The 27024-nt window shown below is 45.9% G+C and overlaps 1 protein-coding gene across 1 annotated transcript; it reads right to left on the reverse strand.

The window, feature by feature from the left end:
- On the reverse strand, positions 1 to 27024 carry mdfic (MyoD family inhibitor domain containing). The gene is made up of 5 exons (XM_079756193.1): positions 26725 to 27024; positions 26056 to 26219; positions 23578 to 23697; positions 9359 to 9721; positions 1 to 2345 (listed from the first exon to the last, which is right to left on the reverse strand). The coding sequence occupies exons 2-5, from the start codon at positions 26150 to 26152 to the stop codon at positions 2098 to 2100; spliced, it is 828 nt and encodes a 275-aa protein (XP_079612319.1). The 5' UTR covers positions 26153 to 26219; positions 26725 to 27024; the 3' UTR covers positions 1 to 2097.

A 27024-nucleotide genomic window follows, 5' to 3' on the forward strand; every position in this document is an offset into this window, starting at 1 on the left:
AACAACTAATTTGAAGTCCAGTTACAGGATGTTGGACGACGGCGGACCAATCAAGAGACAAGAGAGAGAGGTTGGATCAGGTACAGCGGACAGGATCTATAGAACCCAGTAAAACAATACAGTATGGGAAGTGAATGAGTTACATGGATGTCTACTTATACTCGGTGACAAATAAATCCTTCACATTATCTAAATATAAACCACGAAAAGAACGACTAAAAAGAAACATTAATGAAGAGGATTTTTTTCTTACTTATTATCTAGCACAGAGATGCCTCTGAACAATACAACAACAGACGTGGACTTGACAGCATAATATCTTTGATGGCTTAGAAAGAAGGGACAATTTTTTTAGTGTTTTTCTTTTTCTTTTCTCGTTGCCATTCACGAGGCGACGGCTAATGAGGGGCCAGAATTAAGTAGCATCACTTAAACGACATCAAAGTCGAGTGCATCATCCCCCCCCCACCGACTCAGGCGGTGACGGAGCCTCACGGCAATTCACAACATACAAAAAAATAACATTTGGAGATACACACAGAATAGGGTTCTCCTCGTAATGAAATGTAAGAAAAACAATAAAAGTTGTACTTGTCACTTTTACCCTGATTCAACTTAACACCGTTTTTTGGCATCCTGACAGTTTTGTGATTTGTATTGTTAATCAACAGGCTTTGAAACCTGAAAGCTGCTTATGTGACAACCCACTGCCGGGAGATTTTTGTTTTTTTAATTCCGCAGGGAGGCCATTTGAGTGCAGTTTAAAACATGTCAAGTATTAACAACAGCCACTGTGCATTGTTTGTGAAAAATATACCATAGGGTTACACTGTGCAATGTGTACCTGACAAACCCTTGTCATTTTAAAAGGTTAAAAATAGGGAATTGCCAATTACATTTTATCCCCAAACGTCTTATACTCTTTAGAGAACTAGTCAAACCCGTTAAATATGATGGAATGTATTTTTACGATAGTTCCAGTAAATCCAATACTACCCAATTCTAACACCAGTAAATCCAGTCAAGGCAAGACTCCAATTCCAATTCAAACATAATAAAATGATTTAGATAGAGATGAGGAGTCTTTGGTATGATACATCATTTGGTATTTCTAATACTTCCGAAGTGTAAAAAAGTCGACAGCCATTCTGTGCAGTTTGCAGCCAGTCAAAATATACGAAATTAGAATTCAAGAACCTATGAAATATATAAAAATAACTACATTTTTGGTCTAAAAGCACAATCTAAAACGTGGAAACTCATGATGCATATGTTCCATGTAAATAAAAAGAAACACGTAGAGTTTTGATATTTTGGTTTTTCCTGTTTCACACCGATCCAGTTCTATAGAGTTGTTTTTTTTTTTGAGAATTGCGTACTCATGTACGCAATTCTAACAAGCTACAGTAGTTGAGTTATTGGAAACCGAAGGAGTAAATCAGTTGCAGAAATGGAACACAACTGTAAATACCTCACACTCATCAAATTATCACCTATGATAATGATTCAAAAAGCATATCAACAGCTACAGATGAACAGCCTCCACAATGTTACGTGACATACACAGACATATAAAAAACATTGTATTTTTTTATACACTTTGGTTTGCGTCAATGAGAGTTGAATCTTTATTGGCCCCTGTTTAGACTGCTGTGGGGAAGAGGGTGTCAGGCAGGATTAGACACACACACACACACTCATACACACACTTGCACAGACACACACTTGCACACACACACACACACGCGCACACACACAAACTACGACTCCAACAACACAAACTCACACACACAGGATCTCTATATAGCAACACACACACATAGCTTGATACACTCATAGCACCACAAACAGTTTACACACACACACACACACACACAGACACACACACACACACACACACACACACACACACACAAAGACATGTCCGGATCAGAAACATACACACACACACCCTATTCATCCACCCTCAGGTTGGAATCCCCCCAAACTTAAAACCGTGACAGGAAGTGTGAGGGACGGGTCAGAGGACGACAGGAAGTCGACCCCTCCTCCTCCTCCTCCTCGTCCACTTCCTCCCCTCCGTGCCCCCAGTGCTTCCTATGTGGGGAAGCAGATGCCGCAGCACTCCATGCAGATCTCCAGGCAGTCCGAGGACTCGCAGCACGCATCCATGATGCCGCAGTCCATGTCGCAGGGGCAGTTGCAGTCGTCGCCCACCTCGTCGCCGCAGCAACAGCAGCAGGCCTCGGCCGTGCACACGCCGCACGACGCCTGCGTTGCCACCATGTTGCACAGTGCCAGGAACTCACAGAAGAGGCAGGCCAGGATGCAGTGCACGCAGCAGTCTGCGGGGAGGCGAAGAGGGGACAAAGCCACAAAGGTCACACAAAGATCTGGAAATGCAATGCAAAACAGATCTAGAGCTATCTAGGACTATCTATCGGATCAGGAACTATAATGAAAGGGGAGGAAGATTTACAAGTAAAGCTGAGGCAAAATGAGGTGAAGCGGAGTGTGGAGGAGCCGGCCGGAGAAGGGAGAGAAAATTAGACACATACTCAGGCTGCGTTGGATGGATAGAAAGTGCCCTTTTGGGGGCTTGAGTCAGGGGGGTGTCATACGTATTTGGCCTTTTAAGCACTTTGAGACTGTAATGGTACTTAAGGGCTAAACAAATACAATTTAATTGAATTAAAAGTGCAACACACAGACCGGGAGCTGCATTGAAACAACAGATCTAGAACTATCAAGAACTATCTAGATCTAAGTATCAGATCTAGAATTATAATGAAAGGGGTGAAGGAGTTACTGGTACATCTAAGGCAAAATAAGGTGAAACATTGCTGTTTATAAGAATAGATGAGATCGGAATCTGAAATAAAGGTAAAAAGAAAACTATAAGAAAACATTTTTATGCGTTAAACTATTGAAATAAAAAATGAGTAGAAAAGAAAAAAGCAACAAGGAGGGGAGTACAGGCCACCATCAGGTATCGGGGCTATAAACCACGATTATGAAGTGTAGCACTTGGATAATCCTCCCTTTCTGCGCCATTAAAAACCTCACGACTAGACTATAAACCTTGGTGTTTCAGTCAGAAAAAGGCAATCCGACCAGGGGATTTTTCTGTTCGTTACGACGCGTTGTCACTTTTATTGCAGAGACCTTGGGCTAGACCTTGATTAAACCACAGGAACAAGATTGGCAACGATAATGATTATGTCAAGCACACCAGTGAATACCTACAGAAGTGCGGGCATGCACATACATAGAAAGACACACATATACACACACACGCAAAAGCATTAAAAGTCCAAATCCATGTAAAGGGAATCCAAATATTAAATATTACGCGTGATCGACAAGAATGCTATGGGAAATGTTTAGTCTCCTTTTTGTCAATACATGATTGCAAAAAACTGAAGGAAAGTAAATAGAGTTTGTATTGCAACGTATTTCGTAAGGAAAATTAGTTTGCATTGATATATCGGGGAATAGTGTGAAAGTGAAAGCGAAAGTAAAAAATAAAGTTTGCATATGTGTGTGCTTGTGTGTAACTGAGTACTCGTATGCTGAGGAAAAATATGTCAGTGTGTGTGTGTCTGTAGGGGGAGGGGTCGGGGTGGTGGTCAAAAGGGAATCAAGGCAAATTCAATGAAACAAATTTCTCTCCCACCGTTTCTGATTAGCGGACCTGTTCAATAATTGTGGCATTGTCATGCAAACTAGAGCGGCTTGATCACGCAAGGATGATTAGAAAAAGTCAGAAAAAACTATCGCTCCCTGGCAAATTAGCGCGCTAATGCCTGCAATGCTCACTGATCTCTGATTAACATTTAACCTCCTCCACCACCACCCCCACAACCTCCCATGTGGTAGACGGAGGTAAGGTGGAGACTGTCTCGCACACTTGAAGAGTGTTCCCCTGAAAATTACCAATCGGTCGATTAATTATTCAAATCTCAGTGGGTGTAAATAAATTAAATTAATAACGTGAAAAAGAAAGAAGGAAATCAAGTTTGACAAATGAAAAATGCTGATTTTTTTTACGCATTGAGAGTGATTGTGCTTCCTTTTTTATTTTTGCTCTTTTTCTTATTTGGCTTTTTTTAATCAATATCTGTTTTTTTTATGCATAACGTGAAAGTCTGCTCGAATAAGGTCAACCAAGCCCTAGAGGGATAGAGAGAGATTCTCTTGGGTAGCAACTCTTCTGTGAAAAAGAAGTAAATTACAGAAGATGTATTTTTTTAGCCCAATGGTAGCAAATAATAATTTCAAAACAATATCAGTTGAAAGGCAGTGTAACGGCAAAACTTTCGGAGTACTTTCAGTAGACCTGGTCAGTTGGTCGAGTGGTTGGTCGATATGCACAATCGCTGGTGGAACGTTCATGCGGAACAATCCAGTATTTTCGGGGCCGGGAGGGACATATGCAGACAGAAGTTTATTTTGAGTTACCCTAACCCTGCTAGAAATAACATTAATTATGAATAAAAATAATATCGAAGGCTACATAGTTTCGGTTTTAATAATCATATGGTTTTATAGATTATAAGACTTTTAAGACAGGAGGTTAAAATTACTTGTTTTTCCAACTTTGAACTTGCCCAACTTAAGGATAACTGCTAGTCTACTGACTGAACATTTACTCCAAACTAAGTGATACTAAAGAAATCGACGGTCTGGCAGCATTTGGTTAGAAAAAAGACGACAAAAAAGTATGTTAAATGTAAAGTAAGTAAAAGTATAAAAGCATATTTTCAAAATATGTAAGGCATTAGTGATGAATTTCAGTCGACTATAAGTTGACTACAGCACTAACTTTCTGTTTTGTGTTTTTTGTCTGTGAATATTTCACAAAATACATCTATATCATGTCCTATCATTGATGAACATAGAGTGTGTTGCCATTTGCAATAAGTGTGAAGATGCAGATGAGAGAAATACGCGTTAGTACAAACTTACAAAAACAGCAAAATATTTCTCTGTTAAAGTCTGCAGACATCAGTCACAGAACCAGTAGCGAAAAGCACGCACAGAGGTTCATCAGTGAGCAAAAGAAAAAAGAAGAAAAGCAGTGGAACGCACCGAAAAGTGCTGACAGGTAAAGTTCACGTCTCCGAGTCTACAGGGAGATAAATCCTCCCCAATAACTCCTCCTCAGCACTGCCTCGACTGCGGCTCCTGCACCCCGATCTGAATCACTAAACTGCAGAGAGAACCCACATCCCCATGTTCACCTTAGGCTCTCCGGTACGCTGCCTTTTGAACGCCGCGGACGGGTGGACCGACGGACAGACAGATGGATGGAGAAAGAGAGCACCAAAATAAATAAATAAAATAAAACTAGAGACTTGCAAACAGGGGGCGCATTTGCATGGCTTTCATCTATACGTCTTAGGGGTCCGCGGACAGGGGCCGTTGCTGATTGGCATGAAAGAGGGGGGGGGGGAGGGTGGTGGTGAATGTAAAGGCGAGGAAGACGAGGCGAGGAAGACCCCTGGCAGGTCGGCTGGCCGCTCATGTTTGATTAATCAAAGACGGGTTGGGATTTTCTTCCTCTTTCTTTTCCATTTGATTCGATTTCTTCTAAACGCAACGGAGGAGCCCTGGCTGACCAGAAGCACTGGCTGTCTGCCGTGCGTGTGTGTACGAGTACGTCTGCATGTGTGTTTGTTTGTGTGTGAAGCCGACATATGTCAAGCTCACACACACAGGAACTCTATATAGCACCACAAACTGTTTTTACACACACACACACACACGCACGCACGCACACAAACAAACAAACAAACACATGTCCGGATCACACACACATCCTATACATCCACCCTCAGGTTGGAATCCCCCCTAACAAAAAACCGGGACAGGAACTGTGAGGGACGGGTCAGAAGTTACCTCTTTCCATGTGTTGAGTTGGATACAAGAATGCAGAACATTAAACACTAAAATGAGGGTTGGTGTGTGTGTGTGTGCGTCTATGCATGTATGTGCAGTTGTGTTTGCGCGGCGCGTACCGCTCTTGAATTACCCTAGTTAAATAGACACCCTGGCGCCAGCGAGCAGAGAGAAAAATATTCATCAGGCTCCTTCATCACAACCGCGGACAAAACACCCGCTCAAAAAGTTCAGAGCGGCGCACTTTGAAGGACCCCGAGGGTACGCACAGTGATGCCTGAGATCACAACGCCAAGACCGGACTACGAATACAACACAAAACAGCATTCTGCGGGCTTTAAGCAGGGTACTTGAACGTCTCAGCTATTCACTTGGATGTATAATTTAGCAGCAGCGATTAGTCTGATTTTCTTTCCCCTTTGGTCGAGCCAAGGACGAGCGACTGGTTGTGATGCTAAGTTCAGGGGCTAATGGCGACAGAGGGCATTGTGGGCGCCTGGTACATCTCGATGGGGGAGGGTTAGAAGATGAACATAATAATGATAAATAAGGGTAACGGGAAAAATTGTACATGAAGGCCTCATATGTTGTGACATTCTCCGATTTAATATTCCGAGCAACACCCGGTAGGTTCTAGATGTGTTAAAGTCTCGTGCTTTGGTTTGGACAAGCGTCACGTTTTAGAGAGGCGTTTATCAGCATCGTTATTTGTTATTATCTCGGAGCGGTGTGAATGTATCTGGTGAGGGGAGAAGAAGGGGGCGAACGATTTTGACAACCCAGACGGACAGGCAGTCAGACGCACGGAAAAACACAGAGCAGAAAACACCGCACATCGACATGGATCGGTTGCTTGGGCCCAGACGCGGCCCCGGATTCTGTGGGCAGTAGCAACCACCTCGGGGGAAAATAGGGAAGAAAGAAAGAAAACACAACATACAGGCAGAAAGAGAGGGAGAAAGAGGAGAGAGAGAGAGAGAGAGAGAGAAAATATGTAGTGGCGTGACACACAACAAGCGCGATGGGCCTCGGAGCGGCAAGCTGTTTCCTTAAAAAGAAAAAGAAAAAACACCAAACAAAAAACTCCTAGATAACGAAAAATGAAAGAAAAACAACAAAGACAAAAGAAAAACTACACAGAGGGAGCAGGGCAGAGAGAAAGAGCTCAGAGGCCAAAGGGAATACGCACACACACACAAACACACACACATACAGACACACAGACATACACACACACACTCACACACACAGATGAGGAGGAGGAACAGAAGGAGGATAAGGGGCTACAGAGTGGAGATCCAACACGCGTGTGCTTTGCACAGGAGCCCTCCTTCATAATGCATGAGTGACTGAGAGGCTAACGCTAACAGACAGCCGCCCTCGCTAACACACACACACACACACACGCGCACACACACTAGCACACAAACAAACAAACACACGCACTTTCACATGCTCCCACAAGTGTGTGTGTGTGTGAGAGAAGCCTGTTTAAAGAAGAAAGCCTTGGTACGGTGCCCGCGGCCCTTGGACCCCTAATAGTCTCTAAACGAGGCTCAAGGAGGGCTCAGGGGCCTTAATTGATTACACAGCAGCCAAGAAAAATAAACCCAACAAAGTGAATGACAAAAGGGCCGGTCACAAAGCCAGCCCCCAAACCCACGTCTAAACAAAAGCAAGCGGCGTAAACGACCCCACTCAGACGATTCACTGTGAGCGCACATTGGCAGCGGTGCCAACAGCGTTGCGTGCCAAGAAATCGCGCACACTCCCCAGAGCTAGCGTGCCCGTTTAGCTCGCTCGCTAGCTAGCTACCGCCTTTAATTTTTTTTCTCATTGTGTTCCGCGAAGGAAGGGGAGAAGGAGGGGGGGTTGTTGCTGTTTAGGGGGCTAATTTCACAGGCAAACAGATTATGCTAATCCGTGTAAACATTCAAACACAACAGCTTGCCTGTTTTCCGGGGGGAAATAAATACTTGAGAGCGAACATATTGATTCAGAGAGCAGGCATTTGCAAATAAGCAACACTAAAAGCCATAATGAGACGGATTTATCGAGCTTCTGTCTTTGTCTATTTTTTTTCTTCTTCAAATCAATCCCTCTCTTCTCTTCTCCAATTAAGACGTAGAGTTTAGGTTTTTGTTGCGCGGGGTATTTGCTTGGTGATTCCGACGCAACCTCACTTTATTCCTACATATCTATCCACCTGCCTGCCTCACCTTGTTAGCTAACAAACCCAATACACGGATGATCTCGAATAAGCATTGAAAAAAAATGATGTCAACGCTTTTCCTTTTGCGGTTATTTCTAGATGTATTCGAGCTAATCCTGTGTCTTTTATCCCCCCTCGAACAACCCCCTACCACCACATAAAATCTCTGCCACCTGCCAACCTTTGAAGCGTTAAGGGCCTCGGATTAGCTGTATAAGTAGGTAAAGTATAGCGTATACGGTCCTCATAAACACCTATAAGGTAGCATCAGATCACACACACACATTCCTGAAAAGCATTATAATGAGGACCGAGAGTCGGCCTTTGTCCACATTGCCGACGGAGCCGACCAGGGTCCAGGAGGTGTGAGAGGGACTGTGAGGGGCCCATTGGGGCCGGGCTATGACACTTAATAGGCCCCCTGTGCCCCAGTGCCTTGTTAGAGGGTCACACCTATCCACCCTGAGGTAATAAGACTCACCCCCGACGCGAGCATTCATTACCGGACCCACCTAGGCCTCAAACCCTGACCGAGTGGTAGCTCCTCTGCATGGGGACAAAAGGTGGGAATGGTGGACGAGGAGGGGGGGGGGAATTGTTGTTGGCTAAAAAATAAAAGCCCCAGGAGTGGGATGTGCTCTCACTCCTGGGGCGACAGGACGTGTGATACCGTGGAAAAAAAAAGGAAACCTCTCTGGTCTCTGCTGTCTCAATTCTTGACGCCGTTGAGAAAGGTGACAGAATTGAAGTTCATTCAGCATTGATCGGTTTTTTTGCACTCGTGTTACGGAGAGGCCCTCGTTTCTCTGCGCAAGAGAAGAGAAACCTTATGCCTGTGATATGTGATGGGGTCAATGGGGGTGGAGCCACTGCGTCCTGTCATCCCGGTCATTTCATTTGGGTCGACGATTATTTATTTTTTTTGGAAAGTTTGATCCTTTTTAACGTAGAGTAAGACAGGAAGGTAAGTGAGAGAGAGAGGGGAAGACATGCAGCAAAGGACCACGGGCAGGAATCGAACCCCGGTCGCTGCAGTAAGGATAGGCCTTAATGGTACCCGCTCTACCTGATGAACCACCCTTTTACTCATAACATTTAATCTTGTATGAAAGGCTAGCGCACATCGTGTTCATTTTACTGATCAGGCGAAATAAAAACAATGAGATAGCCTGTGAACTCCTCCTAAATGCATTCATAGTAAAAAAAAAAAAAAAAGGTTTGGAAGCACTGCTATAGCTCACTCACCCTCGGGTAGAGGCGGTTTCTGCGAGCTGCTGCTATCGCTGTTCACTGACAGGCTGGACCTCAGCTTGCGCGTCATCTTCTTGGACACGGGCATCGACGGCTGTCTGTGCGGATGCTCCGACGTTGGCCTCACGCCGGGAGTTTGGCCGCCGTCCTCGCCGTTCGGAGCGAGGTTCGCGCCGCAAGTGCACACGGGCGGGACCGTGGTGTGTTCGGCGGGGGCGTTGGCGTCGTCGGTGCCGGGCCGGGCGTGCTGGTCGCTGGGGCTTCGCGTAGGGGTGCTGACCGTGTTGTCGCGGAGGCCGTTGTGGCTGCGGGAGGCGTCTCCCTGGCCCGGCTCTGAGGGACTCCGCTGGGGCTGAGCTGGAACACATGAAGCGGGAAAGGTTAGGTGTTTACGTTATGGTCTGTAGGCCGCCGTGCCATCATGTCATAGACAGGCGTGTGGAACTGTGAAATATGTATCAGCTTGGACTAACACGGACCACACAAGGTCTTTTTAATGGAGAAACATAGAATGCAAGAAATTGAGTACATCGCAACGTCAGTGAGTTTTACTTTGGCTGAGTCTTCTCTGGAACAACTGGTACCTGAGCCTCGGTGTTAGCATACAGAAGCCAAGAATATGGGTTTACACGACCATTAATGAATACCATCAAATGTGAGGGATTTGCAATGACCTGCGTATGCACTAAATTCACTGTAGATGCCAGTTTAGATGTTAGATTTCTTTCCGCACAGAGCAAGACCAAAAGCAATACACAGCAGTCAGGGCAAAAAAAAGTCACAAAAGATCCTTTAAACCGTGAACCATGAATCTCACCACAGCATTTCTTACATCATCATATCAATTAGGCGGCAAGTTGTTTCAAACAAAAAACGGAAAATGGAGTAGCGTTTTTTTTTTTCTCGAGGCAACATCACAGGGAGGCACCGCCGCCGTCGCCGTGGAAACCAATTGATGGGAGCGGTACCCAGGTGAGTGTACAAGTGTGTGTGAAGAAAAATGCGAGTTAGAGAGGGAGAGAGAGCGAAAGAGAGGGTCCCTTTGACTGTGCATATACAAAACACGCGTCGGCATTAAGGTAACGACATCCTCGCCTCTCAGAGTTGTCGATAGCCTCAAATAGACACCGTTGCAGTAAAAAAGGTGGGGGGGTAAGCGCGGGGGGGATAGGGTACACGTTGGCAGCCACACAGGAAGTCAGGGCGATGACATCCTGATTTGGGAAAGCAAGCCGAGACGAAGGTTGGGGAAATAATACCTGCACATTCAGCCCTACTGGGATTACCTTCCTTATATGCGTCCTTATATATGTGTGTGTGTGTGTGTGTGTGTGTGTGTGTGTGTGTGTGTGTGTGTGTGTGTGTGTGTGTGTGTGTGTGTGTGTGTGTGTGTGTGTGTGTGTGTGTGTGTGTGTGCGTGCGTGTGCGCGCGCAAGTCTGGGAAAGAGAGGGTTGGTGGATGGCTACGTGTTGACTTCTTTGTGAATTATTCATTTCCTCAAGTCCCTAGTTAGTCTAAGTTAGCCGACCTATAATGAACACGGATATATATCTGTTTTCTATCCAATCACTATTTTCTGACTCAGACCACCTGCACCAGTAAGTAACATAAGCATCTGCATTGGCTTATTAAATTCACACACAAAAAAAAACAGGAGGAGAATGGGTGTGAAAAAAACACTGAAATAGAAACAAATTGCCTTTCCCTCGATGTCTCTCGATCTGTTTCTGTCAATTTACCGCCAAGTGTTATTACAGTTAACAAAGAAGCAAGGGCCCATGGTGAGCTTTATCCTCCATTTCATTTTTTTGAACAACACATCGCAGTGGGAGAGGGCAGGGGCGAGAGCGTGGATGTCAAACAATACAATTAAAAACAGACAGCGCGTTTGTTCACTTCTCCTTATTCGAAAAAGGAGGGGAGGTAGGGGTGGGGGGCTGCAATTGCAGTTCCAGTATACAAATATAGACTTTAGGGGGGGAGGAATCAGGATTGAATGCAATTTGAATTAAACAATGGGGCCCCTGTGAGAGAGAATTCATTATATGGTTATGTAAGGGCCAGGTTGATGGATCTTTCCCCTTCCTTCTGAAGACAAAGCCCTCTGAGAACGGCCTGGTGACATAGTGGTGTGTGAAAGAGGACCTTATGGCTCGCTAACAAGAAGAACCAGTGCACTGCCGACTGCCAAGGATAGCTTGTTTCGTCGTGTTTGTGTTATTCGGTTGCAGATTTATTTACAGTTGCCACTCTGGATAAATGATAGCCTTTAGCTATTTACGGCTACACCAGACAGTCCGTTATTTTCTCTTTTTGGGGACGGTTCGCGAGATAGAAAGAAAAAAAATGAACAGAGAAACCTCAAAAAAGTCAGACATGCAAACATACAAATATATCCTACAGTTATAACTGACGTCCGACCACTGTACTGAAGCAGCCTAAAATAGAAACATTAACATTAGTCACAGACACGCACACGCGCACGCACACAAAAACTCGTGCATACGCTCAATTCCAGGGGTTGCATTCAATTACCTTTCGCTTTCAAGTAAAGTCAAGCTTCCAATTTACCAAGGGATAAATAGTTATTAGGAAAACCGCTACTCGGAAAGTACCAAAGTAAACGGCAAAGTGTATTTCCTCCGTGCCGCAGTTTGCCCGGCTGTACCGCAACCGGCGTTGTTCCAGGACACCGACCGCGAGACGCTAACTTTTTTTTATTTTTATCCCAACGAGCGTCTGTGACGGAGATAAATGGACGGAGGGAGGGTAATATTCATAATCATTGATCACGGTAATGATGATACTGTCAGAGATGGCAGAGACAGACTCGCCCGGTCACGCCGAGACGAATGGAGACATAATGGAATGGATCAGATGGAGGAGAGAAAAGACGGGAAGGCCCGCCTTGTTCGAGTTTAGTTTGGTGAGCGGTGAAAGTAAAGAGGGGGTTTAGGCAGGGCACTGAACTTCACTATTAATAGCACTGCTTTGCTATTTAAGTTGCTGTAGCTAAACTTTGAGAGTTGGAAGAAAAAGAAAATCACTACCTTCCCTGCACACTTCTTTTTTATGTTTTTTTCCTGTGTGAAGTATGGATTGCCTGAGCCAATCAGGGTTAGAGATCCTCGTAATGTTTACCTACAGCTCCTTTAAGTACTATTTAGTCATTTAGCAGATGTTTGGATGCATTTCAAGATCCATGTGATTAGAGAGCAGGTAGGGGTCAGGGCAGAAGGCCATGAGTTGATAAGACTGAGGATGTGAGGGTTTGAAACCAGTACTAGAGAGTTAAAAAACCCTCATCACTAGACTATCCATTCCTGACCTTTGACATTTGACACGTAATCTGGTTTGATGTGTGAACTTTATGTAGGCTACTCAGATCAAATGTGTTGCATCAATGTATTCAAGAACAACAAATGTTTCCCGATTTACATTGTGCGGTTATTTGGTAGTTAAAAAAAAAGAATACACAGAAAAAGGCAATACACTGTAATATAAATACCAATACGTATGAGAAAAAGTTGGACATAATAATAATCATGATATATTAACCCATGCATAAAATACCTTTCACTAAGGCTGTCCCGCAGCCAAACACTTGGAAACGTCTGCTTCACCAACAGAGCATCTCGGCTGTAAACACTATAAATGTACAATGTCTGCACTGATCTGATTGAGAACACATCACGCATCAAAAATTCATACAAAACAACTTCCAACGAGTCTGAATAAATCATCAAGTGAATTCGATGGAGAGGCCTGTGGTTTACCACCGACCTGCAAGGAACCGGTACCGGGATAAGCATGTAGCCTGACAGTTGACACATTGCAAAGGGAAACACACACACACACACACACACACACGCACGCACACGTCGGCCTACAACGCATGCACACACTGGAGTCACATTTGCACGCACAAACACACACACACACACACTTCAAATTGTAAACGCCCTATTTCCAGCACATCAACAACTGTTGAGGGGTGTACATTTGTACTTGAATAAAACATGCTATGCCTTCCCCCCCTTACACTACACACACTGTCACACACATCACACACACACAAGGGGGAAGCCGGGTGGCGGGGAGGGGGTTTGGGGGACGAGGGAGAGCCGCTTCCGCGCGGCGGCGTCTAACGCTGAATCCCAATTTGGTGCCGGCGCCATCGGCTGGCGAGCTGACAGCCCCCCGGTACCTGGGGAGCATTTTTTAAAAGGCCAGTGTTTGATGGATTCACGAAGAACACACAAATATAATTGCCATTTGTCACCGAGCGTTGAGCGGGGCCCTGCCACACCGGGGCCGGGAGCCCGGCGACGACGGAGACGACGGCGCCCGCCCGCCCGCCCGCCCGCCGGTCGCCACGGAGACGGGACGCGGGGAAGAGCGTCTGGAGGGAGGCTGAGGGAGACGGCGAACGGGTTGGAGGGGGGGGGGGGGGCGAGAAGGGGGGATGGTCGGTATGTAAAAAAAAAATAAAAAAAAAAATATGAAGGAACCCCGAGTATATAAACACCTCCATTTTCTGTCACGGGGAGAAAGAAAAAAAAAAGAAATAGGTCCTGCAGGAGGGAACTGGAAATTGCACCCCAAAGACACACAGACACACACGACGACGGAGGCTTATGAATTATATATATAAATAAAAGATGACACGCACACAGGACACACACACAGGTAGGTAGGTGGGCTCTGTGTAGACACGTCAACACACAGGTTTATACATGCGCACACGCGCGGTCGCGCACACGTACACACTCACACACATACGCAAAAACACACGCACACGGTCAGTTGCATAGTAACACACACATGCAAACGCACACATATATGAACGCAGACTATGTGGTGTGTGTGTGTGTGTGTGTGTGTGTGTGTGTGTGTGTGTGTGTGTGTGTGTGTGTGTGTGTGGGGGGGGGCGTAGAGGAATATGCATGCCTTGCCTTTGACGCGGGCGGCAGAAGCTGAGCCCCATCATACATATTATAAACAAGAATTCTAAAATAGGCGGGAGGAACGCAAGAAGAAAACTGAACTCCAGAGGTCAAACCCGGGCGCGCGCGAGAGAGAGAGACTCATTTGCACATCAGCCGCCACACCGACCGTCACGTTGAGACTATCGCCAGGGAAACGGACGGAGCGAGCGGCCTGCTTTGTGTTTCTAAGGCTTTTTAATATTAATACCCTGAGATAGTGAGGGGAGGGGCGGGGAGAGGGGGGAGAGAGAGATAGACAGAGAGGGAGCGAGGCTGTTTACCGAGGGCCTATTAGAATGCCCATCAGAAGGGAATCGCACTATAGTTATTGAAATTTCACATCATGTCAAGCAAATAAAAACCCGAGCCGCGCTCTCAATTCAGATCTTGCGCTCACCTCCTAATCGACGCCGTTACACCACGCCGCGGGTTTGGGGGTTAACAGCGCACACTTGTGCCCACCGCTCACACAACAACAAGAAAAGAAAAAAGGAATGCAATCTTTCGCCGCGTCGAGTCTCAGACAGCAAAGCGTGACCATACAAACACACACAAGCACGCGCACACACACACACACACACACACACACACACACACACACACACACAAAGAGGGATGGATGGACAGCCACTCCTCAGGTAAGCTCTGAAATGCTAATTCGGTTAACATGGTCACATTTTTTTTTGTTTATCTTTTGTGGCCCACATTAGAAACGTGTATATTTTCCCGCTCGGCTGCCCGTGTACCTGCCTGATTGAAATGCTAATTTGGAAAAATGTGCAATGACCTAGCCTGGCTTCCATCATCTCTCCCCCCTCTCTCTCTCCCCCCCCTCCCCCCCCCCCCCCCCCCCCCAACACATACCCCCTCATCCTCCCAAACAGCCCCGGGTACCATGTCCCCTCCTAACAAACAGACTGCTGGATCACCCCCCCCCCCACCTCGCAATCCAAAGGGATATATTTTCTCATTAGAAATTATACTTTTCCCTGTCCATATTTATAGACGCAAAACCAGGGGAATTACACTGCAGAGAGAGAGAGAGAGAGAGAGAGAGAGAGAGAGAGAGAGAGAGAGAGAGAGAGAGAGAGAGAGAGAGAGAGAGAGAGAGGGAGAGAGAGAGAGAGAGGGCAAATGAGGGAGGAAAAGGGAGAGAATAAGAGTGGGAGAGGGAGGGAGAGAATGGGAAAAGAAAAAAGAGGGAGGAAAAGAGAGAAGGAGAGAGGGAGGAAGAGTGAGAAGAGACTAAGAGAGTATGAGACAGAAAGATGGACACGTAAGAGAGAGAGTCAGAGAGACAAAGAGAGAGAGAGTGAGGGAGAGAGAGTGAGGGAGAGAGAGTGAGAGGGAGACAGTGAGAGAGATGGAGGGAGGGAGGCAGAGAGAGTGTGAGGGAGGGAGGGAGGGAGTGTGAGAAAACGAGAGAAAAGTCCCCAAAAAAGAGGGAGAGGGGAAGTAGAAGAGCACAATGAATGTTATTACAAAAGGCAAACTGATTGAAATTTTTCCTAAGGCGTATCAAAGGCTTGTTTAGCATTTGACCTTCCCCGACTCCGAGACAAGGACTCCCCCCTTCCCTTCCTCGTCTGGGGAGGGGGACTGGGGTGGGGCATGAAGGAAGGGAAGGGAAGCCTGGGCGACCCGAGGTTCAACCGTTTCAAGGGTCCTATCTCAACAACAACAGCCGTCATTATCGCCGTAACGTGCTGGCCCTGTCGGCGTGACATCAGAGCTAAACGGACGACGTCCTTCGAAGGAGGTCGGTAATTAAGAAAAGGAGCTTTTTATTAAAGGGAGGACAAAAATTGTGGAATCACATCCCACCTTTAAGATAAGATGGTTTCAGTCGGCTACATGATGACGAACGCTCGTCGAGAGGAGCTATTAAAAGATTGCTGCAATGCAGTTTGTGTGCGACATCGCAACATTAGTACACAACGTACTCCGGTCACACCCAGCACCCCCACGCACACACACACACACACACACACACACACACACACACACACACACACAACACACACACAAACAAACCCTTCTGCTGGGACAGCTCTCATGCCAAACCATTCACTTATCAATTCAAACGCTCCCAAATGACCTATTACATCATCACCCGATTCCCTGGGGCATGTGTGTGTGTGTGTGTGTGTGTGTGTGTGTGTGTGCGTGTGTGTGTGTGCGTGTGTTTTTGTCTCTGTGTGTGTTTGTGTGTGGGCCAGCTCTATTTTGCAGGCAGTGTTCAAATAATGTATTGGTTGTATGTGCAGATATTTACATGCACAGATGTTTGTGTGTTTGTGTGTGTGTGTGTTTGTCTGTGTGTTTGTGTGTGTGTGTTTGTCTGTGTGTGTGTGTGTGTGTCCATGTTAAAATGTATTGATAGTTATTAGTATTAATATTATTGTTGGCTATTGATGAATAGTTTGATTCAATAGTTTGCTAAATTGTAGGTCTCTTACCTTAACAGGAATTAAGACTTTTTAGGCAGAGAGATTTTACACCCATTATCAAATCAGACCAATCTCCTCTACTTCCTTCACCAAATAACAGACAAGATCCTCCCCCATTCATCAATACCCCCCCCCCCGTGAATCTCAAGGACTGAAAGAGAAAAAAGCAAGGCGTCATAGATTTCGCCCATTTTCTATTATTTTTAATTTGTCAATTTTTACCGCAGAGGAATGATGAGGGTGGGGGAGAAATGGGGGAGGGGAGGGAGAAATAAGCCCCTTCGGACCTTGTTCTGCTTAATTACATTTTACGGCGGCTAGAGAAAGGCAACTTGAAAGACAAGTGCTTGATTTGACGACCAAAACCCTCAGTCATCAAGCTCTTGCTACGGGGAGGTGTGTGTTTGTGTGTGTGTGTGAGAGAGAGAGAGAGAGAGAGAGAGAGAGAGAGAGCGAGAGAGAGAGAGAGAGAGAGAGAGAGGTGGGAAAGTGGGCCAATCGTCAATTACCTAGCAATTTTAAATATACTGATGAATATGTCTGACTGCTATCCGAATCATTAAAAAAACACCAATGAGATGTGTTCATGCTAACATGATTCCCATTCAGAGAGAGGGGGGAGGGCGGGGGGGTATTTATGTCACACCTTCCTTTCCTTCCAAGGCCCAACCCTAAATCGAACCTCCTCCTCCTCCTCCTCCTCCTCCTCCTCCTCCTCCTCCTCCATTTTGCCTCACCACTGTTTTGTGGAATTTAGCATGGTCGCTAATTCCGGAGGCGCGACTTGGTAGCATAACACTAGCATAACGTAGCATAACAACAAAGCCTATCAAAGCGCCTCATATAGCCGGCTTATCACATCCCTCAGTGCCGGGGAAGAAACATAGCACAGGGCCCTTAGCTAGTGTTAGCGAGTGTTTTCCATGCGCTATTTTTGTTATCAGTTAGGGCGGTGGCAGTTGGTATCTTAACATTGTTAGCTGCAACTCTCTTTCTGGAATGATCAGTTCTGACTTGACTCAGGGCAGGGCCAGAGGCGGCTGCCATGCTCCATGCTTCAGACTCGGCACCTCTGAGGTACTCCAACCCTGGTTTGACTGACAAGCCCGAGAACAAAACACTCACACTCCTCTGGCGAACAAAACACGCCAGAGGAGTGGGGAGAGGGTCAGGGGAGGGGTTTTCAGTTTCACTTACACCGATTACTCACCGATTTCCGCGGAAGATCTCCTTGGTGCTTGAGAAAAAGAGGATTTTGTGTGTGGACACACACACACACACACACACACACACACGTTTGCACACATAAATGGTTTGACAAACACACACACACACACAAAATGACATCAAATATGCATCAAAAATAACTGACCACTTCTGTCAAGCAGGTAAAGAGTGGGAAGATTTGATTTAAAAGTTCTATCTCGCACAAAAACACACACACACACACACACACACACACACACAGACACACAATTAAAGCATGCAAAAAATAAACAACAACAGCAACAACCACGATCCTACTGCTTCTGCAACTCAGATAAATAGGAGGAATCAATTTCACGTTGTGCACATAATCGGACACACACACACACACACGCACACACACACACACACACACACACACACACACAGCCTCGTTTCCCGACAGTCCTTCACGGCCTGAGATGAAGCCTTTCAGGCTCTCCCCCCCCCTCCCCGGCTGGGGCCCACCCAGCCTGCGGGTCGTGGAGGAGGAGAGGGGAGGCGTGAGGTGGATAGACCACTAGTCTATCAAAACACCCAGAGACCCCTCAGTTCCTTTATTTGCTCGGTATCAATCTCAGCATTAACCCCTCGCTAATGGGACAGCTGTGGGTCAGCGGCCCGTCTCGTCGGGGGTGCCAATCAGGGGTCTTAAGCCATGGGGGGCGGGGGGGGATCAACTATCGGGGGGTTGGAAGGAGGCCTCTGAGTGGCTTCTTAAACGTGGAGACGGCCGTATCGATTTTTGAGGGGCTCCAGAGCTGGGGTGGGTGGGTGGGTGGGGGGGAGAGAGAGAGGCTCCTTGCTATCCGAGGGGAAGGCCTATGTCAACTGCAGCTGGATGGGAGCCAGCCCACCCACCCACCCCCAGCCCAGCCCTCCCCTTGCTCCCCTTGGACCCCGGTCACCGGTCCGCTGATCAGAAGGGGGCGGGGGGGTGCCCCTGACAGAATGACCCTGCGTCGGCGAGGAGTCACTGAACCTGCAAACACCCAGAGGCCACGGAGTTGGCAGCTCCAGAGAGGTGTTGGGGGGCGGGGGACCAACATCACCACAGATCCCCGTAATAGAAAAGGCTTTTAACCTTAATGTAGGAGCTGAGAACCCTGTTAGAGGCTGAGTAATCCCACAACCACAACCACAACCACACCTCTTGCGTCGCTGCCCCCCCGTCGAAGGCGCTTTCTCCACCTTCACTGTTTTAGTATAGCCAGAAGCTAGCCTAGCATGTGTGTAACCGGTGTCTATGGATAGGTGGGGAGGAGGACTGAACAAATGCTAACGTCGAAGCTAATGACGCCATAACGCAATACAACGGATGTTATTGTGTTAAATGTTTTTTTTACATGGTTATTTTATTATTCAACTGCTTTGTAATGTATTATAATTTATGTATGACACCATTATAATAATTCATTATTATTATAGTTTATAATTACTGCGGTATTCACCACATTTAGAGGCATCGGAGAGATTATAGATATTTGGTGGATTGGTGAAGCGTGGTACTAGAAACAAGTGGCGCTAGAATCAATGTTTTTTTAGTACCGTTCTGAATATCAAATGCCTCCTCTTAAAAATACACTTATTTGTTGATTTTGGTGAGGAGAAAGCCCTTCTGAGAGAGAGTTATGTGGTATAAACATCAATATTCGCATTTAGCCTCACCATTTTGTCTGTGTATTTTGAAATTTGTGAAAAGAAAGAAAAAAGAAAGAAAGGAAAAGGCCTGGGCACTTTGGGTAAAATATGCTAATTAGCAGGCGCGCAATGTCCCATATGAAATCTATCTGCAAGACAATGAGAAAATAATTACAACAGAGGTAGAATTACAATGACCATTTTAATCAACCTTTGAACTACCGTTTCACCCTATTTATACAGTTTTTGATTCCGTGACCCACTGGTAAGTAATCACTTGAAAATTACAGTTTAGTTTATAATAGCTCTATGGCTCAGACACATTAGTTCTACAGAGACAGGGGTCTTAGGATTACAATGAAGATATGAATCTTGCATAACAACCATCTTGGCGAAAAAAAATCATAAAATGTAACTGATATTGAAATAGGACGAGCATGGGAATATTGATGTGGAAAATGATGGCCGTTTCAGAAGTTTTGATTCAATACTTGTTCTGAGAGTTGAAAGTTAGGGTGAACATTTTAGAGCGGTATTGATGTGTTCTTTGTTTTCAAGTTCAGATTTATTTCTACAAAAAATATAAAATATTAAAATATATTTCACGACTTTTTTCTGAATCTTCAGGTCATCCTCTTTATCTTCTCTGGAAGATCTTTGGAAGGTTTTTTTATGTGTTTAAGTTAAGGTATAATAGAGAAGGCTAATGAAGGCTACCTGATGATACATAAAGGCACCCCTTATTGATAAAGGACTGTGCCATTATACTATACTCCTCCTCACCCCAACATAGCTTTTGATGCCATTATTACTTCCTTAGTGCATTCTGATTTAATAATGCATTTGCATTCAATAATTGACCAACAAACATTCAGAACCATCAAATCTAAATAGGGTCCCTGCCGGACCCCCCATCCAGTCATCTCCACTTGGTACAGCCCAATGAGCTCTGATCACCCACACCTGTGCACAGTTAACCAGTGAGCTGGATCACATAGCTTCCGCACATTAAAGGTCAGCGTTGGGTCTTCCTGGGTAAAGGATTTCATTCTGGTGGAAGAGCCTCCTCTAGAAGAGATATCTCCTGAGGAATGTCTGCCTCCCACACAATATTCTATCTCCCCCCCCCCCCCCCCCACCCTCCCTACCTCTCTCCCTCCCCTGTGATAGCCGGTGGAAACCCAAGCACCCATTAATTGACATGGATCATACGTTGAAGTGAGCCACATTTAGCCTTAACGCTTGTATTGAATAACCTCACTGTAATGAACGAAGGGGAGAGTGAAAGAGTGTTTCACCAGACATTTCGAGATTTAAAATGGAATCGCCAAGGCCTTAGTTAAGAGGACAGGAGCTACGGTATTTACCCACCTGCTAACAGCACTGTAATTCAAATGGAAACAGCAAATAAAGATATTGTAGCGAAGGTCATACTGATAATTCAATCGACTTTTGTCACAGCTTCTAAATGCTACTATTTAGTCATTTAGTGGGAGCTTTTATCCGAAGAATTCATATAATTATTATTATTTTGAAGTAGCAGAAATATGGGGCATGGCATTTTGCTCCGAGATGTGTACAGGTTATCTGCAGGCATTTGGGATCGACCCTGGAACCCTTGCAGCTAGTCCCCTTTAATACAGCTGATATAAAACAACAACAACAGCAACAACAACAGCAAGACTGTTGCCATAGATTGCCTATTCTAAGGACACATCGGAGAAATAGTGAAAGCATATTTCTCCCAAGCCTCCGAATGAAATAATAGGGGGTGGGGGGCGGGGGGGTGAAAAACAAAAGAGCGGGGGGCTGCGATGTGCTGCATTGGGCGCAGATGATTTCCTATTGATTTTCTTTCTCGGGCGGTGGAGAAAGCTCTCAATTATCCCTGTCAGCAGCTCCCATTGGCCGAGCTCAACGAGGCAATCCACAGCCATATTGCCCCGCTTTGCACCACACAACCAGGGCTAAGAAAGCTAATTCAAAAGTGGGAATGTGTCAAAAGTTATATATCAATTTGCATGAAAATAAACACCTTTGTGAAACACTCAGAACGTTGTGATAATTCAAGCTGGGGGTCAGCTCCCCTTTATTTGAAGTCAGTGCATTGTGTTTCCAGGAAGTCTCTCAGAAGGACATCCCATAATAATCACATCCTATTTTTGAAATTCCCTTACCAGTCAAATATGGGATGGGGGGGGGGATGAGGTGATCAATTACAAGGAAAAACTGTTGTCCCCAAAGCTTCTCTGTAGAGATGAAAGAAAAGACTCCCCTGAAATCCCCTAGTGAACAAACCGCCCGCAAGTTATTAACCACAGAAGAAGAAAAAAAAGACGAAAAAGGAGGGAAAAGACTGCTAGGAGAGTTAGCAGTGTGGAAACAGAAGGGCTGCTGTGTGAAAAGCAAACACGTTGTTTTATTATAGCCACACATCTCCATAGAAGGAGGGCATCACGTTGCTATTGGCTACGTATTCTATAGGCATATAACCAGCTATACGACAGCGTTAAGTACACACTACCGAACAACAGGAGAGCAATACTGACTAAGCACTGTTTTACGACCAAGTTCTGAATTATGAATTATTTTGCGTCATTTAATAACAAAGGAAAACAGCCGCAGGGGCGGGATAAGAATCAACCTCGACAGAAAATGAACCGACTGCTGCTTAGGATAACATTCAGGGTTTAAAACAGGTTGTGTTTGTTATTATATAAATATATTATTCCAGCCGGTTGAAAATGTGTCTGGTGGAATTAGGGTGTAACAACTACTATTTCCATGTTCCAAAAAAAAAGCTAAAAGAAAGTGGTCAGGGGCACGTCAATAAGATTAATAGATGGAAAAACTCAGTGAGGAAAAATAAAAAAGAAGCAGATACAAAGTTTAATCACGCAGCTCTGAAAGGCACTTCCGTGGGCAGGGCTACAGCCAATAAAACCCCCTTAAATATATTGGTTTGAACAGACTGTAACACAGAGGGAACATAATGCCAAAAACAGCCTTTAACACAAACAATGCCTGCCAATGAACTGATGGCAGGAAGAGGAAGTGACCATCGCAGCAGAGAACTGAAACAACAGACCCAGTGACTAACGTGACTTATGTTTCAATACTGTATGTTGCAAAATCGCACGGCTACACTCCCTAGCTCATGATACGTACGAAAGAATTAAAAACAAAACAATAATCCAACTATCTTAAATTTTGGGACAAACCAACAAATGACAGAGGACCCCATAGAAGGGGCTAAATCGGACCATTAGCAAAAAGCGGACCCTTTCGTAGGTCCCTGGCACCACGAATACGGCCGCAATCAGTGTGTTGAGACAGCCAGCGCCAGAACCGCAACAGGATTTCCTCATTGCCACCACAACACACGTCTGTAGGGCTGGAAGTGGCGGCGGGGCCAAAACCAAGCCTGGGTCGTTATTTTAGAGAATGAGAGGGAGGGAGACCGGCAGGTTGCCATCGACTTGTCAAGGCCGTGCCGTTTGGTTTCCAATGCAGCCTCTCTAGTCGTTCCCTTTGAACACACTGACGCTAACAATTTGGTAGGGCGAAATAGGCCTTGTGATATTTGTATCTGTGCTGAACCATTATCGCTATAAATTATTTCAGTGGGAAGGAATTTGCTAACAACGGCTAAAATAATCTGCCTTTTTCTTAATCTTAGCAGTTAGGCCAGTAAGTCTGTCATAACACTGTCCTGAAACAACAGGACCACCCAATAAGTATTTGGCTACCCAACACCTTGATAGTCGTAGCTGTTTTTGGACTTGATATCGGGGCCATTACGGTAATTGTTGCAAACTGCTGAAAATGACATTGCCATGACAACCCGCTGTCCACTCCATAGCTCTCCCAGACTGTGAAAAAACTCACTTCTCACAGGCTCCTCCTCCCCCTCTTCCTGCGTCACACGACCTTTAGAGGGCGGGCCCCTGGGGGACTCTGTCTTCTTGGTCCGTTTGGTACTTCCTGATGGTTGGCTCTCACCATCATCTGGAAAAATACAAGGAATCTGGTGTGAAAACAGGGGCTAAAGGTGAGAGAGAGAGAGAGAGAGAGAGCGAGAGAGAGAGACAGACAGACAGACAGACAGACAGAGGGGGAGGGAGAGAGACAGAGAGAGAGAGAGAGAGAGAGAGAGAGAGAGAGAGAGAGAGAGAGAGAGATAATAATGGGAAGGAAATGAAGAAGCCTGACTTTAAACCCTGGGTAGCCGGGTTGTTTATTGCAAACCAACCCCATTAGCTCCTCCAATGTTCCAAATAAAAAGCAGTATGTGCATTCTTTCAAGGGGGCAGATGTCAGCTCTTGACTGTGGGGGCCTGGTCCAGGTTGGGTGTTAAACCAGGGACAAAGTTGAAGGCGGGCTAGGGGAGCAGAGGCCACGGTGCGTATATCCACACGCCAAGGAAAACAGGGCCTCCGATTTCTGGCGTTTGGTTGCACAACACAGCCAGCAGGCCAGTCAGGTACAAGCCATGCCAGAGCTCTGGATCTCATTTTCTCTCCCTCTGCTCCCAGCACTACCTGCCAAGCTTATTTAACAACCATAAAGGCAGCATTCATCTATATTGGAAAAAGTATGCAGGCCTCCAAAAAAAAAAGAGAGAGAAAAAAGAAAGAAGTGGAAGAAAAAGAAAAAAACCGGCCTGATAGCCATGTCAAAATAAAGCAAAGACAGCTTCACTCATCTCTCTTTCTTACCTATGCGTTCTTCTGGCACCTTGACACGAGAATTTGACTGACACAAGAATTTAACTCGGTGTACAACACTGCTTGCTTTTGTTCAATAAATAAAGAGCCACCACCACCACCACCTCCACCACCACCACCACCACCACCACCACCACCACCACCCTCCTCTGCTCGGCTGCCAAGGCGCTTGCTCACGCTACCTACCGCCTGAAGGCTTCTATACCGTGCTAAAGGTAACATGGTGCACCATGCTAAACGCTCGGCTAAAACTAGCAGCTAACACTGGCTCGGGCCACACTGCACCGCACCGAACGCCCCTGCCCTACCCCACTAAAGTCAACTAGGCTCCACTCTCACTCTCTTTCCCCCGAGCCTCCTCAATGCCTCCTCTATCTCTCTCTCCCTCCCTCTCTCTCTCTCTCCCTCTGAGCCAAAACCATGAAGAATGATTCAGCAGAACCCAACACCCATGTTTACTGAAGTTGGACGCATTGATGCATTTGTTCCAGCAATGGTTGGTGTGCAACACAGGCCTTTTATTTGTAAGCTGAGATGGATGTGTTTTGGGGAGGGGGTGGAACGGGTGTTGGGGTTTGGGGGGGGCGGGTGGCCTTGGCCCGGGATCGTTAGCCCCCCCAGTAAGACAGATGATGGCCGCGACTCAAGCCTAGTGGTGGTGGGTGATCTATGGAGCCCCACCGCCTGAGATGTGACTGGGGAGATCGATGCCCCTGTGGCTGGACAGTGGCACCACTTCTAGCACTAGCTCTGAGGCTGCGATACTAGTAGTTTGATGCATCGCGGTATTTAGTGATCACGGTTAGAAATAAATTGGCCTGTATCTCAGTACATCCACCCACCACACAGTCCCCCCAAGACAGGGAGAGAGTGGCTAGAGAGAGAGGATGGGGGGGAGAGAGAGAGAGAGAGAGAGAGAGAGAGAGAGACCTTTGAAGGACCAGCAAGAAAAAATAAAATCTATTTGCAATCTACTGCCGGCTGTGATTGCTTACTTTGTCCTACTTTGCCATTTTTTGACAGTTTCGTAATGATGCTTGGCATAAATAGGATGGGTTAACGCTTCATTTCATGTTTGAAAAAATAAAAAAGTGGGGGGGAAAGTGAAAAAAAAACAAGGGGTGCAAGCTCATTTTAACATGTGATAATCTTATGGGCGAGCAGGAAGTTAATTAAAAGCTATAATTGGCTGTGGTTTGCTTTTCACAGTCACCAAAGCGTTTATTCACACTTTATTGGGGAAGAAAGGAAAACATTAGCGATGGTAGCGGCGAGGTGGCTAATGCAGGGCCTATTAATGTATACAGGGCTGCACGGGCTAATTTTAGACGCCAAGGGCGTTCTCATGAATAGAGTGATGATCTATAGACGCTACTGTCATCATTTTGATAACACTAACACAACGGTCAGGATTCACTTTTTTCACAGTCAAGTTATCTCGTCTGCCAAAAGCTTAAGAGGCCCATAGAGGCCTTCATCTAATCCATCCTCTTCACAACAACAGAATAGCATGCATAGCTACAAACGGTCAAATGGATACTTTTCACATTGCTAAACAGGCCTGTGATAAAGGTGCAGGCATCACGGTGACATTCGACGGCTGTAGTAAAGTGCCGTCTCAAATTCACACAGGCCTACCGTGACAGCCGGACAGACGTGAGTGCACTTCTTGATGTGGCTCCAGCCCTGGCCCTTCAGAAGACCCATCTGGAGGAAGTCCGGTCTCTTTGGACATGAGACCGTCGTGTTGTGTTGCAGAAACACACCGGTGATAACGCTATTATCCCTCCCTTTCTCCGGCACTGCGGAAAGGAAACCACATGAAACCACACATGAGCACGGGACCGGCTTACTGTACACAATGTCCACTAAGCCCAGGTTATCTGTCACACTTAACGTTGACCTGCTTCACACACACACACACACACACACACACACACACATGCCTGTAGCCACACACACACAGTCACCTGTAGCCACACACCCACGCACACACTACCCGAATGCATACAGACAGACACTGACACACAGACACACATACACGAGCATAGACACAGACACACACAGACAGACAGGCACGTACACACACACACACACACACACACACAAACACACACAAAGGTGACGTCAAAGAATGACGTAAACTGTAGAATTTTCCCATCAAACGATTCTACATACATTGAGGCAGAACAAACGTATAACAGAACCGGCAGGCTTATATAGCTTATGTGGTTTCACATGGGAGGTATATTTTTACTATTATTAGACAGTTTGCTATAGGGTTACTGTAGGATACAATAACGTTACCTTTCAACCATGACAACTCTGCACTTCAGTCCCGGTTTGTCCTCATCCCTCCGTGGTTTTCCTCGGACCTTTTGGAAAACTTTGAGCTCAGAGAAAGCGCGGAAAGTCGAAATACGCGCGAACAACTTAAAAAGTTCTGGGTTTGTTTCCAACGCCTCGTTCTTCTTGTTCTTCTTGCTTATCCCACATGCGATCGCAGTTCATAACAACAATCGTAATGATCTCAAAAAGCCACAGCTCGCCAAATCCAAACTCTCAAAGGCGGCAGTCACCAACAGCAGTTTGCTGTGAATAGTTTTC

Source organism: Pollachius pollachius (genome assembly GCF_949987615.1).
Source record: "Pollachius pollachius genome assembly, chromosome: 18".
Taxonomy (NCBI): Eukaryota; Metazoa; Chordata; class Actinopteri; order Gadiformes; family Gadidae; genus Pollachius; species Pollachius pollachius.

Excerpts from the sequence above, each read along its gene's own strand:
- mdfic (XM_079756193.1), bottom strand. The coding sequence starts at position 26,152 with ATGTCCAAAGAGACCGGACTTCCTCCAGATGGGTCTTCTGAAGGGCCA. Across the intron at positions 9,722-23,577 it reads GGAGGAGGAGCCTGTGAGAA|CTCAGCCCCAGCGGAGTCCC; the intron begins GTGAGTTTTTTC and ends CATGTGTTCCAG. Across the intron at positions 2,346-9,358 it reads GAAACCGCCTCTACCCGAGG|ACTGCTGCGTGCACTGCATC; the intron begins GTGAGTGAGCTA and ends GCCTCCCCGCAG.